The sequence below is a fragment of the Gallus gallus genome, chromosome Z (assembly GCF_016699485.2).
Source record: "Gallus gallus isolate bGalGal1 chromosome Z, bGalGal1.mat.broiler.GRCg7b, whole genome shotgun sequence".
NCBI lineage: Eukaryota > Metazoa > Chordata > Aves > Galliformes > Phasianidae > Gallus > Gallus gallus.
Window position 1 is genome coordinate 58516776 of NC_052572.1, and position 14008 is coordinate 58530783.

The 14008-nt window shown below is 36.6% G+C and overlaps 1 protein-coding gene across 5 annotated transcripts in view; it reads left to right on the forward strand.

Annotated features, from left to right (window-relative positions):
• MCTP1 (multiple C2 and transmembrane domain containing 1) overlaps nucleotides 1-14008 on the forward strand; it is a 265491-nt gene that overhangs the window by 169225 nt on the left and 82258 nt on the right. For all 5 annotated transcript variants that reach the window (XR_006932340.1, XM_040655736.2, XM_015280543.4 and 2 more), the window contains 4 exons: nucleotides 602-704; nucleotides 1073-1174; nucleotides 1523-1597; nucleotides 3462-3581. Coding sequence is in view for 4 of the 5 variants with exons in the window: in XM_040655736.2 (XP_040511670.1) it covers nucleotides 602-704; nucleotides 1073-1174; nucleotides 1523-1597; nucleotides 3462-3581 (400 nt within the window). In the remaining variant the exon portion in view is untranslated. The remainder of the gene's footprint in view (nucleotides 1-601; nucleotides 705-1072; nucleotides 1175-1522; nucleotides 1598-3461; nucleotides 3582-14008) is intronic.

Here is a 14008-nt window from a genome sequence, read left to right on the forward strand (position 1 = left end):
ACGTTTGTTGTACCTGTTGGTAGAGTGTTTAAATAGCTTGCAGGCAAGGAAGAAAACTAGCTGAAAAACACATTGCTTCTCATTGCTTTTTTCCTAATTTGTTGTAATGACTGCTGTATGTTTGTAATTAAGCAAGGATTTTAAAATGAAAGAGCTCATTTTCTGTACAAGGATGTGCTCAGGTATGATTGTTTTCACTTATGAACCTGCAGATAGCACAGTATTTGTGGTAGGAATTACAGCAAAAGTAGCAGTGTTTGAATGTGGCTGTTAGGCTCTTGGTCTGCTGCCTGCCATGGTAAATCCCCAGCACTGCTACACGCTTGCTCCCTTTGCAACTCATGCAGCGTTAGCACCAGGTAGGAAATTTAAAGCTACATCCTTCAGAAAACTTGTGGCAAAGCCCTGCGGAGCACACAGTTGCTGCAGCTCCTTGGGAGCACTTGGGCTGTACAGAGGGATGCCTAATTCACTTGAATTTTGCTCTCTGCCTGTGACCTGACAAAGTACACGTGTTTCTGGCTTTGCTCCCCTTTTGCACTTTTGTCCTTGGTAAGTGCTGGTGTAGGTGAATTCTCCATCTCTGCTTTTTCTTCTGTAGCAATATTAAAGACATCCACTCAGTGCTTGAAGTGACAGTTTATGACGAGGACCGTGATCGGAGTGCTGACTTTCTAGGCAAAGTTGCGATACCACTGCTATCTGTAAGTTTCATTCACCTGACACACCACTATGTGTTTTTCCTGCTGAAGGAGGGAGAAGGGAAAAGAAAAAAAAAAGGGGGGGGGGGGGGGGGTAGAAATATTTGCAGCTCCATGTCTGTCATTTCTCAACCAAGGTCTGTAATAAGAACACTAAAATTTTAACATACTCCATTCACGGCCATGTTGAATCCCATGATAGTTAATTTTTCCTGACAGACTCGGTCCTGGTAATGAACAGGTACTTGTCAGACTTGCCACAGTTGTTTTGGGTTCTCTGTCAGTTTCAGCAGCTGGGGGTCAGGGGTCACCAGGGGGGGGTATTCAGCGGAGACCGCGAGACAGACGGCTGTCATGTCCTTTTCCTGCAGATTCAAAATGGTGAACAGAAAGCCTACGTCTTGAAAAACAAGCAGCTGACAGGGCCAACAAAGGGGGTCATCTATCTTGAAATAGATGTGATTTTTAATGCTGTAAGTCTTAACTTTGGCTTTTTTGTACTGCTAAAGAGTTCAGTTTCATGAAAGCTTTTGTTCCTGATTTGTAGAGAATTTCTGTCATTCCTCATTTTCTCTAAACCTTGATGTATACCACAGAATACTCTTCTGCCACTGCCTGGCACACCCACTCTTTTTGTTGCTGCTGCTGCTGCTACTATTGCTGCTAATGCACGAAGCGGCAGCCCCTGCCTCTGCGTGCATCTGTGTGTCCTGGGCTTGGCAGCTGTGACTTTGAAATTTCGTAATTTTTGCAAATCAGAGCATGTGCTTTTAGTTAGGAGCGAGTAAGCTTGAAATACTGACATACATTTTAATGCGTAGGTGAAAGCCAGCATACGAACCTTAATGCCCAAAGAACAGAAGTACATTGAAGAGGAAAACAGACTGTCTAAACAGGTAAAGAGTAAGGAAACACTAATCCTATCCAAAAGCCTTAATATCAAGTGTGCACATCTAAATATCTGGTATCGCGCTGCTGAGGGTAGAGAATAACATTTTCATTAGCTGTTTACAAAAGAATATGATAGGTAGAATGAGGCAGAAACAAAATACGTGGTTTTATTGTATCTCTTCTTTATAAACTGCAACTTAATTTCCGTGAAATAAGTGAATAAGAACACAGTTCAAAACATCAGGTTCCACACATATCAGATTTTAGTGCAGGTGCATGTAAGCTAAGTCTTGCATAAATTTTTGCTGTTAACCTTGACCTGAAAGACTTCCATTTATTTATTTATTTATTTATTTATTGTGGTAGAGAGGCATTAAGCATTCTTGTCCCAAATTTTAAACAAGTTCATGGAGTAAGGTTTTTATGCCAGTTGAAGGCAAACTAAAACTCATAACTTTTCATGGCTACATGGGTAAGAAATGTGTAGACCTTGTTTCTTTTTTTCCCAGATTATCTTGCCACTGATAGTTTTAATATTTGTTAAACATTATTTAAACACACATCTTACCTTTTTCTGCATCTGAACTACTTTTGTTTAAGTTTTTTCTTTTAATATGAATGATCTATTTTATATGGGAGAACTGAGCTTTTGGTTGAATTGTAGCAGTAAGATATTTTGTTCGTTGTTAGTCTTTGAACTGATTTTTGTTTTGAAGAAAAATTGCAGAACTGAGCATAATTTGTCTTGTCTGCTGGATGAATTGTATGTCAGCTATTCAGTATCTTTCCTTAACATTGTTCAAAAGGCAGAATTTTTATTTCTTTACTCTTTTGGGTAAAGATGTTACTTAATCTGCATTTTTCAGTTTTATGTCAGTGAAGAAACAGGAAGGCATTTTATTCAAGATTCATTCTTCTGCCCACTTTCATGAGAGAAAATGGTATCATGGTTTCTGCAGATTGCAGGAGGAATTCACTTTAAATATGCAAATGTTGTTTAGGTTCTGTTCTGTTTTGTTTTTTTAACTTACACGGCATATCCCACCACAGTAACACCTAGATGAATAAATAAATAAATAAATAAATTCTTTATATATCTGTAATGCAATAGCATTTAGAAAGACCCAAAAGTTCTGGAAGAGAATGTATCTACAGAGCATTTTCTATGCAATTCAACAGAAAAAAATTGAATGAATAACTTGTTTGTGTACACTTATTTTGATAAAACGTTCTGCCACTTTAGTAGACTTATGGGTACGTATTTTGTTTCTGCCTCATTCTCCTGAATTAAAATGTAAACCTGTAATATTTCATTTTGATGTAAATGCAGTTACTTTCATAAAACCCTTAGACACACATGGTGATGATGAGAATTTGTTTTGAAGGAGAAAACTTGGATGTTAAGGAAGTAGTTGATCTTAGAGAAGTAATTATGCATGGTTTCAGGTTACCATCCTATAGCATCTTTTTATTAAGAAAGGTAAGAATTTTCTAAATATTTAGGAATAGGGACAGTGTCACCTGCTCAATAAAACTCTGGTATGCTGATAACAAAATTGTTCATGATGTTTATCAAGTGGCTGTTTTAAAATGTCAAGTTGCCACTAAGCTGTGGAAGTGAAGAGAACAATCTGTGTATCAGTTAGAAATAAATTCAACAAATAAATGTTTACACACTTATCTAAAATTCTCTCTCTTGCAAGTGTCTATAAATATTCTCATTGTGTGAGTTAGGCAGCTTACCATACAGCTTTTTTCAATCTTTTCCCAAATTAACAATGAGAATATTGTCAGGATGAGCCTCTTCTGAAGCTTTGGGGGTTTTGAAATATTTGTGAAATATTTTTTGTTCTTTCATCTTTTTAACAGCTGCTATTAAGAAACTTCATTCGCATGAAGCGTTGTGTCATGGTGCTCATAAATGCCGCCTACTACGTTAACAGTTGCTTTGACTGGGATTCACCCCCAAGAAGTCTTGCTGCTTTTTTGGTATGATCTTCTTTATATTTCTATTAATCACCATTGCATATTTACATTGTAGACTGAGAGATGATGCAGTGCTCATGTGGAGGTATCTGAGGTTTCACTTGAAGTTTTATTTAAAACTAAGAGGGTATCACAAATCATTTTTATTCACATTTTTAAGAAGTAACTGTATAATGTCACACAAACAGTAGTCTTCTAAATATATATATATATATAAATGTGCTAATAAAAAATGTGATCCAACATAATACAGCTACTGAACTACACATATTTAGCTTTTCACAGATTAATATTCATGTGCAATACCTACGTGATGTCTATTGAAGAAAGGAAAATAGAATGACATCCTGTCATCTTTGTCCAATGAGATTCTTTCCCATGGTGCACTGCTGCGGCCATGGAAAAAGTTGTGTTGCTCTTAATTCATGCTGGTTTCCAATCACAGAATGCATTCAGTGTCATAGTTTGAAATGCACTGGATTCTGTGGGGAGAGCTGTTATTTTATTACTATAGTTTTAGAGCATTGCAATAGCAATGTCTTCCTGATTATGTATTCATAAAAGCTTGAGTCTTTTCAGTTTTCTGTTAGTACTTATTTTGCTGTATGGTAGTTGTAGATACATTCTGTATGCACTAGTAGTATGACTTTATAGATGTATGTAGATCTGCATCCAAAGGCTTGATCTCTGCTTCTCAGTCTGATGTTATTCTGTCCAGGGATCACATCATCCTACTGTAGAAAGAAATATCCACAGCATATTTAATATTAGCTGAGTCAAATCTACATGAACTTTCATCATGACTGCAAAGTTTGGACTTAGTTATTTTCTGGAGGTTGATAGCTATCGTTGGGCCATGAATAATCTCATAATCTGTCTTGCACATGCAGTGCTGAGTTGTGCTTGCACACAGATTAAACTGGAATTCAATAGATTCTATTAAAAAGCTGCACTTTTATGTATCATTTTCATCTCTTCACTATTATACGCATTGTGTCTCCTCTTGAAGTTGTTTCCCAGAGGTTAGAGCATGTCACAGTGAAATGTCAGTCCCAGAAAGGAGATGAGAAATAGGCCGTTTTCCAAGTTTCCAGCCCTGAAGACAGACTAAATAATGTGCTAGAAGTAAACTTTTAAACTAGCTATTTCTTCCTTCTTGTTGAATTTGAAGGCACATGCTGATAGATGATATCCCAGTACAAACTTACAGCCATTTCACGAGTTAAGTATGTGTGTTGACTTTTCAGACATCAGATTTTCCAGAGTTCCAGATATTCTTTCTTCATACCTTACCCCATCTCTTTGCTTTCCAATGGGGCCTTTCTTACAGAAGACTGCATGTGAAGAAGCTCTGTTTGATTAGCTCAGTTTTCATAAGTATAATGGGTTAATTATGATCAATAAAAGCCCTGGAAAGTAGGATTACCCTTAGAAAGCCTTGATTAATATGATGACTGTAGTAAATTGCTGTTATCTGCTTTTTGCTATTTGCATGCTGAAGTGTTCACCCGTTTTTTTTTAAAGTCATTCTTCTTGGAAAGTCACAGTGTTAGTAGAAGAGACTGAAAAGTGCTGAGTGCTGATTACTTACACTATAGAATTTATATTATGAAAAATTTTAAATTGGGGGAAGCCTTTTTAAAGAGGAAGTGCTTTATGAATGTTTTATCATGTTGCTCCTTGCTCGTTCTTTCTTAAAGCTATCCAAGCCTACTAGCTCAATAACTAGTGTTTCACATGCTATACCTAGAAGTATAGAAAGCTAGAAGTTTTCAACCTTCTGGATTATACATTTTCCATCTCAGACAGTATTTTGTCTGTTTCTGTTTTACTTCATTGCTTTCACTGGGGATTTTGCCTGAATTACTTTTTTTCTCTTTTTTTTCTCTTTCTTTCCCCATCCTTTTTTTTTTTTTCTTTTTTTTTCTTTTTTTTTCCCTTGTGCCTCAGTAATTCACTGGAGAAGAATAGTTACTATTTATATGTAATTTTTTAAATTTTTGTTGCTGAAATTATTGTGATATACTATTGTCATGGACTTATTTTTTATTCAGATATTCAATATATATTGTGAATAGCTCATGAGACGTAGGTTGATCTGACTACAGTTCTGTGACTTTGGATTTGAACTACCAGATTTTATATTCTATCCTCCTTCTTTCTTTACGGTAAAATAATAGTGTGTTACCAGTTTGCACTTAACACTTCTGAAGCACCTAAATATATTAGAAAAGAATGGAATACATGCAGAGAGCCATTGCCGTAAATTCACTTTGAAATAAATTTCTAGATTAATTCAGAAGTTTATTTTTGTACTCAGTAATTAATACACTATGCTTAAAGCACAAACACTGTATTAGAATATGCAAAAGTTGTTTTTGTTTTTCTTTTCCCCTTTAGATTAATCTACTGTGGGCACAGAAATGTGTACTAAATTGGGCCTAATTTCCATCAGTTTCTTGGCCAGACATTTGTGTTCTTGCAGATGTCAGTGGGTGCAACGTAGGGGGAAAAAAGTGTGTACTCTTTTTTTCCAGTACTGTCATTTCTCACCGTAATGAGCACAAAAATAATTGGACAACTGAGCTATCAGTAAAAGGACACACTTCAACATGAGTCAATGAATTATTTTACGGGACAAACTTTAATCTTTAAATGTGATTGTAGATAATTTGTGCTACCATCTGTCCATTTGGAATCCTTTTAGCCTTTTCAGTCGTTATACAGTAAGTGCTGCTGTGTTTAACATTAGCATTTGATATTTTACACATTTAATTTCTGTACTGCTGCGTGGTCCTTGGGGAGCTTCGCTCTAGTGCTACATGAGAGAGACAAAGTATTGATCAGTTAACATTTCAGCTACATTTATGTATGTCGCAAAATTAATGAAAATGCCAGACAAAAATGTCAGAGTGCACAAAAAGGTAGAATTTAAATTTGGTAGTTTAATGAAAAGTTTAAGATGTGCATTATCAAAAATGTCCCCTTGCCTTTAAAGTAAAATTCATAACTGAGTAGCTAAAAGGAGATACATATTTTACTTAAAGGAATACTGAATATGAAATATGAGTGAATATTAGATCTTCAAACTGTTTGGTATCCCAAAATGGCCTCTGTAAAGCATTTTAATTGCCTGCTTGAACATGTAACTGTTACTCATAAAATAAACTTGTTTCCTTTCCAATTTGGAAGCAGAGTACCCTCGCCTGATGACACACGTACTTTTCAGTATGTCCTCAAATTAAAGTTTTCTGTGAACATATTCCTCTGAATCTTTCTATGCGTGTGTGTGCAGGCACACAGGAAGTATTTTCTTTCTTAAGCTCTGAAATGTCGATAAAATGATGCAACCTCCATCGGGGTCATTTGTCAGGTCTAACTCACCTTCTCTTTGTCTTCTAATGTTGTTCAATTCTTGTGCAGAAATGACATGCTAGTCCCTAGCCTTTGATTAAGTGTTAGTTCTCTTGCACATGCACCACTTAGTTGTGGTGGTGTCATACTAGTTAATGGAAATGAAGAAGAAAACAGAAGTAAAAAAGAACTGGCAGGAAATGACACTGTAAGATAGTTTTGTCAACTTGAGTAGCTTTTTCTTATTGAACAGGGAAATGCTCACTATCATGTACTTCAGAAGTGAATTTCACTAAAAGCTGAAGGAAAAAAATAGAATTTACGGGACCATTAGGAATAGAAATGTGCTTAAATATTAAACATTAAAAAAAAAAGTACTGTAATTTTTTGAGAAATTTATGAGATATATTTAACAACTTTTACAAGATTTTGTTTTTGTGAATACCATTTTTGAGGATTTAACATATAAACACTGTCAAACTGATTATTACTAAACCTGGTGAAATGGTTCATTGGATTGTTGGGCTGTCTTTGCCACCTGTTGCCTAGAATTTGAAAGAAAGAAAGAAAGAGAGAAAGAGAGAAAGAGAGAAAGAAAGAGAGAAAGAAAGAGAGAAAGAAAGAGAGAAAGAAAGAAAGAAAGAAAGAAAGAAAGAAAGAAAGAAAGAAAGAGAAAGAAAGAGAGAAAGAGAGAAAGAGAGAAAGAGAGAGAGAAAGAGAGAAAGAGAGAAAGAGAGAAAGAGAGAAAGAGAGAAAGAGAGAAAGAAAGAAAGAAAGAAAGAAAGAAAGAAAGAAAGAAAGAAAGAAAGAAAGAAAGAAAGAAAGAAAGAAAGAAAGAAAGAAAGAAAGAAAGAAAGAAAGAAAGAAAAAGAAAGGAAGAAAGGAAGGAAGGAAGAAAGGCAGAAAGAAAGAAAGGCAGAAAGAAAGAAAGAAAGGCAGAAAGGCAGAAAGAAAGAAAGGCAGAAAGAAAGAAAGGCAGAAAGAAAGAAAGGCAGAAAGAAAGAAAGCTTTTTTGTCCTAAGAAGCCTTTCCAAAATTCTTGTTGGTGTCAAAACCACTCCCAAAAGATAGACTTGAGCACAAGAGTACAGGTACAAGATTTATTTTTGATGCACGGCACACACACAAGAGCCTTTCAGCTTTTCATTCCCATGAACAGGAAAGAGAATGAGATACACCAGACTGTTGTCATTCTGTTTTTCCAGAAGTAAAGCCAGACAGAAAGAAGAGCAATCTAAATCCTGTTTCCCTTTCCTGGTTTTCTGTAGACCAGCAGAACTGTGTGAGACTGCTGCAAATACATAGCAGAATTTGACCTTTTTTCAACACTTTGTAATAAAAAACAAAAAAGGCTGTGTGCCAGGTTTTGGGCAGTGGGATAGGAGAGAAACATATATATATACCACATCTTGGTATATATGACCATTGAATACTCCATCACCAACAGCCGTTAAAAATCCCAGTGTGCTTAACTGTAGCAATTGAGGAGAGATGCTGATGTGGAAAATCTTGCTATCATCAATCCATGCCAATTTCAGCAATGTGATGACTTCTGAGGTGTGATGTGTTTGGCTCATTGTGTGCTTGCAAGTGTGATACATGGAAGGACTGGGAATGTTTATACATTTAGTAATTTCCTCTAGTATTTCTTTTTAATGTTTACTTTCATTTTACTTCCTTCAAAGAGTGAGTTCATATCTGCTGAACCGGTTTGGTAGCATGATTCATTGTGTGAGTGCAGACTTGATGCCACTGTAGATAGCATCATGTATGCTGCATGCCATCCAGGTGCTGTTCCAGGAGAGCAAGTTTCTGTCTTAGGGTCTGTGTCACATGTGTGGTCACCTTTCCAGTGACTGGGATGCCCACCCCAGAACACTGTAAATGGTACTGTCTCTACCTCTAGGTACTTAAATTGAACGCACAGGTGTTTGTTTCATCTGCATATCTGTTGTGGGTACGTATGTAGCTTCCACTCTGAAGTGTTTAATCTCAAAAATTCCTTTGTATTGTGTAGAAATACTTCCGTCATTTTGCATGCACAGTTGAGGTGAAAAGCCTTTATTGTCTCTCAAATAGGAAATACACAGCAGATGAAGGCATTGGTATCCCTACTGGACATTGCCTTAACTACCGGATTCCAGTATTCTTCCCACTTATTTTACTTGTCTCACTACTTAGAAGACTGACAACTGTGCTGTAGACTATTTGCTTATCAAAACTTTTAAAATGCTGTTAAAGTCCAATTCACCAAAATGAGGTCAAAAATTATAGAAATTAGGAAAAGTGTTTGCCATCCTACATTTAGTTGTTATCCAGAAAGTTTTTTAAACATGCCACGGTTTCTTCTCCAAGTAGCAACATGAGAGAAAACTAGCTAGCCAAATGTGATTTGTAACCTTGGGTCTAGAGTAAATTCCATACAGCAATAGCTTGAAATGATGCTACTTTCATGAGCAACTAGGACAATTTTTGAATACTCAAAATGAAAAAAGAGGAAAAATTGCGTGCACAGATTTGCTAAAATTAATGCTAAAAAAGAAGTTATAGGTATCAATACAGTGTTAATGATGTGCTATAAACAATATGCAGACAATATTGGAGAGAAAGAATCTAGTATAATTTTTTTACAGATGGATTTGGGAATTTTAACTTTATCTTAGTGCCATGCAAATAAAAATAATGCATTGTGTCATAGTGCCAGTGGTTGATTGAGCACTTGCACAGGGACCCAAAAACTCTCCACAAGACACCTGGACATGGTGCTGGGCACCCCTCTCTGGGTGTCTCTGCTGGAGCAGGGTTGGTCCAGATGGACACAGAGGTCCACAACCCTCAGCCAGTCTGGGATTCTGTTAACTGTTGAAGACAAGTGAGGTAACAACCATGTATGGCTTGGGAGGCTCTCCTGTAGAGAGTGGCTTGTAGACATCTCCTGAGGCTCCAGCTGCTTGGTGTTACTGGAAGAGTGAGTTGCAGGATGGTTGCATCTCACCGCATGGCTGCATGACCAAACAGGAGCTCCAGTGCTAGCAGTCATCATGTGCTCTTGTTGTCTCTTTCTTCTTGAGTGTTCAACATTCTCCTGAATGAAAATAGATTTATTTTAGGAGCAGTGTTATGACTTTTTTGCTTAAAATGAAAGAACTGTGGTCTATGTCAACTTGGCTGGACCTTGCAAGAATTAAAATAAGACAATCTAATACCTTATGAACGATTTCAATGTAGCAAAAAAAGGCAGAAACTAGATATGATATAGCAAGAGAAGTCCAAATGAAGGACATCAAACAGAAAAGCAGTGTTTTAAAAGCTTCTGAAAACAGCATGCAGTTGGGATAGAAAAATAGCTTGTTCAAAGATGAAGCTACCAGTTTCTTCCTTAAGGGAAGCTGAAGTTCCTTTGTTTAGTATGTGTGTGGATGGTAGGTACAAACATCTGTCTTTGGGTGGAAGAATCAAGAGCAAGTAAAATATTTTCAGTGTGCTCAGTTTTACTGAAAACACTTCATAATGTTTCAAATATACATAATTAAAATGTTTGTCCTGCTTTTGTTGTTTAGCATGCAATTTTATAATTTTGGTTTTGATTGCAGAAACTGAAATCCGTGCAAAAAAAAAAAAAAAAAAGAAGAAGAAGAAGTACTCCTCAGTGTAAATATTCCTCGGTACATAATAAGACCATTAATCAGAAAAAAATACCTTGCTTCTACTAGTGCTGTAACTGCTGAATGACTAACAGTAATTGGTCTTATTGGTGTTGTAAATAAAGCCTCAAAAGAAATATACCCTTAAAAAACAATTGTAAAAATTACCCAGGAGGCTTTACAATGTATCCCTAAAATGGGACAGTATGCCACTCACAGTTTCATCCTACATTTTGACAAAAGAGTGTTGCTGTGTGCTTCCCGTTGGCTAGTAGAATGAGGGAAGTGATAGGTACGTGTGACGTGTGGTATCCAGAACTGGCATGGAGAGTTAATGATTGATCTGTTCCTCCTGGGACAGTGAGAGACTGAAGTGACAGAAGTTGCCTGAGAGCCATCATTTCCAAGACATCCATGCTTCTGACCTGAAGGTTGATGTCTCAAGGTGATGCTGCTCAGTTCTTCCTAGCTCCTCACATGCTGAAAGTGGCACACGTTCTTCTGCTGTTCCCTTTCTTGCAGCCACTTTGCCATCCTCCTCACTGTAAGGTGTCCTTCCCATCCAGGAAGCTTTGTTTTTGCTTGAACTCCTTTACAATACATGTAGGAAAGTCCTATGAAACACTTGGACAGCTATGACTAACATGGAAAAACTCTTTGTTTTCTCAGTTAGAGAAATTTCAATAGAATGGATAAAAGCAGTAGTACTAGACAATGCCCCTTGCTTTGGGCAGTGTGTGTCTATGTAGAGTAGACCTTGAAATTTCAAGTGGGCAAGCCACTGAAGCATGGTGTATCAGGAGAATACCTAAGTTTAGATTTTTTTTTTTTTCTTCTCAATTGGGCATAAGGTGTACAGTGCATTATTTACAGTTTACTCAGATTAAGTTTTGTTTCTATGCAGGTGTTCTTTGTACCTGAAGAGCTAGTATTAAATCCCTGCTTTGAAAAAAGCTTTTACCTCGGTGCCTCTCTGGGCTACCTTTATGTGTGGTTTTCCCCCTGCCTTCTGGGTGCTAGGTCAAGGCTGAAGCACTGAGTTACGGGCCTGCACTGAGCAGCTTGCAGTCTAGGCAGAATATTTGCTTCAAATTTCTTAATTTAAGGCCAGGCTCATGGTTGCAAAGGTGGGAATTAAGTCCTGCTTAGCCTTAGCAGCCTTAGCCATTGGTAAAGGTTGGGTGTTAGTTACGGCCTGTCTAGCATGTTAGCTTTTTACGCTGGTTCCAGCAGTGAGTAGCCAGAACTACCCTAAAGAAACTTTCAGTTAAGTGGCTTTGTGGGAAGCAATTGTTGTCCAACTAGTTTTTAAGTACATAAAACAGTCCTTTGGACTCTGACTGCAATGTTGTATTTTTATCAAGTGTCGTGCATAAGTGACTTATCTTTTGCAGGAAAGCAGAATTCCAGTTGAATTTGAAGTAAAAAGCCTGTAAACATCATAGATGCTTTTTTGATATAACTGAATTTAATTTTCAAAAGAAAAATAGGTGCTTATATACCCAAATAATTTTGCACTAAACAAAGGGACATAGCAAGAGCATTATTTATTTTGGATTTACCAGTCAATTTTCTTTATTCCTCAGTACATGTTAACACTTATTCATTACACACAACCAAATTTGTTCTTAGAAGTGTTACTGTAGAGAAAAAAAAATAGGATTAACAGCTCTAGACCAAATGCTTGCACTAGAAACTCAGTAGGCTTGCTGCTGCGTGTCAGGTCGTTGGAGATCATACATTTCCATGAGGAGCATCAGTAGAATTACTGTATCTCTGGTGATGCTGCTGCAAGGCTTTTGACATGGTTCCACACAATATTCGTATTTCTAAATTGGAAAGATACAGATTTTAAGGGTTTACTTTTCAGTGATGAGGAATTGATTGTATTGTCACAACCAGAGGGTTATGAGGTGGAGGCCAGAGATGTCCTGATCTGGTGGGTGGCAACCCTGCCCACGGCCTGGAGCTGAAACTGGATAGGCTTTAAGGATAGGCCAAAGCCATTCTGTGATTCTGTGATAAAAGATAGCAGCTGCTTTCCAAAGAAGCAAGCACTGTAAAAATAAAAAAAGAAAAAAGAAAAAAGAAGAAGCCACTGATCTGCAAAAGCAAAAAAAAGTTGTCATAATCTAGTCTTGTTTATTTGACATTGCTGCTTTCACAGCTATTTCTAGCACTGCAAAGTTATCTGTTAAAACTGGAATTATGCAATGGGAACTTCTTGGGCAATTAGTGTACAGCACCAAGTGAATAGGAGACACGATTTTCTTTCCACAGCCGTATAGTAGCTGTGATTAGATGAGCCTGTATTCCAGTTCTAATTGACTAGCCTCTGTAAGTAGACACTGCTCATTAATGAATACAGACAGACACTTCCTAACCCCATTAAAGAAAAATAGAAAGCTAGCAAAGAATTGTGCTCAAAAAGGAATAAAATTAATTCTGGTTTGATATACTGAATGTGTATTTTGCATTCATTGTTACAGGAAGTGGCATTGGATGCCTGGGAAAGCTATGATTAAAGAAAAAAAAAGCAACTCAAGCTAATACTAATGCATATCTGTGATTCTCTACCCTAAGTATGTCTCTGCTAAATATCACTTGAGTGATAAACGTACTAATCTGGAGGTAGATCTCTGCTTTAATAGTAGCCAGGGCAGTAGTAATGCAGGAGATTTTGCTATTTACTTTTATTTCTTATTCTTTGAATATATGAATGTGTGGTGTCTGTTTGGTTTGAATCACTCTTTTCTGAACTATTCTAATCTTAATAAAGTCAGCCTGTATAATATTTCTGTTCTTTCTCTGCCTCTCATGAGGTCTCTTTCTTTCTGATGCTCATTTTTAAGGCAAAGGAAAAATCACTTCTTTTTTGTAGACCAGATGGCACAGGTGTACAAATTTGGAAGCCTATTTTCTTATGCTAAATTCTTCAATTTCCAGGAAAAAATGTATTTTTAATGATCAAAAGCAGTGAATTCCTTTGAAGATGGGTAATCAGGACTGTAAAGGCTACTTTTAATGACTATTAAAGCTTTAAGAAAATGGAGAAAGAGCAGTTGTATTTGTTTGGTACATAACATTCTTTTTGGCCTTTTCCTTAAAGAACCACTAGTGTGAGCAAATACTGTATTCCTTTAACATGACTGAAGGATTTTAAGGCAGATATTTTTAACATTTGCCACCATCTTAATTATTACTTGCTAAAAGCACCACTGTTAGCAGAAGGATTATGAGTTAATAAAAATGTCACAGTATTAGTATATAAAACACAATTTAATTTTCCCAAGATAATGATTAACAGCATAAGGCCGTATTAAGAACATTCAACGCCTGTTCCCTCAATGTGCTTGATTTTCATATTTTAGGAAGAGGATCATAATTTTGTAACATGTAAACGTAAATATTTTGGAGGTATTAATCTTAAAG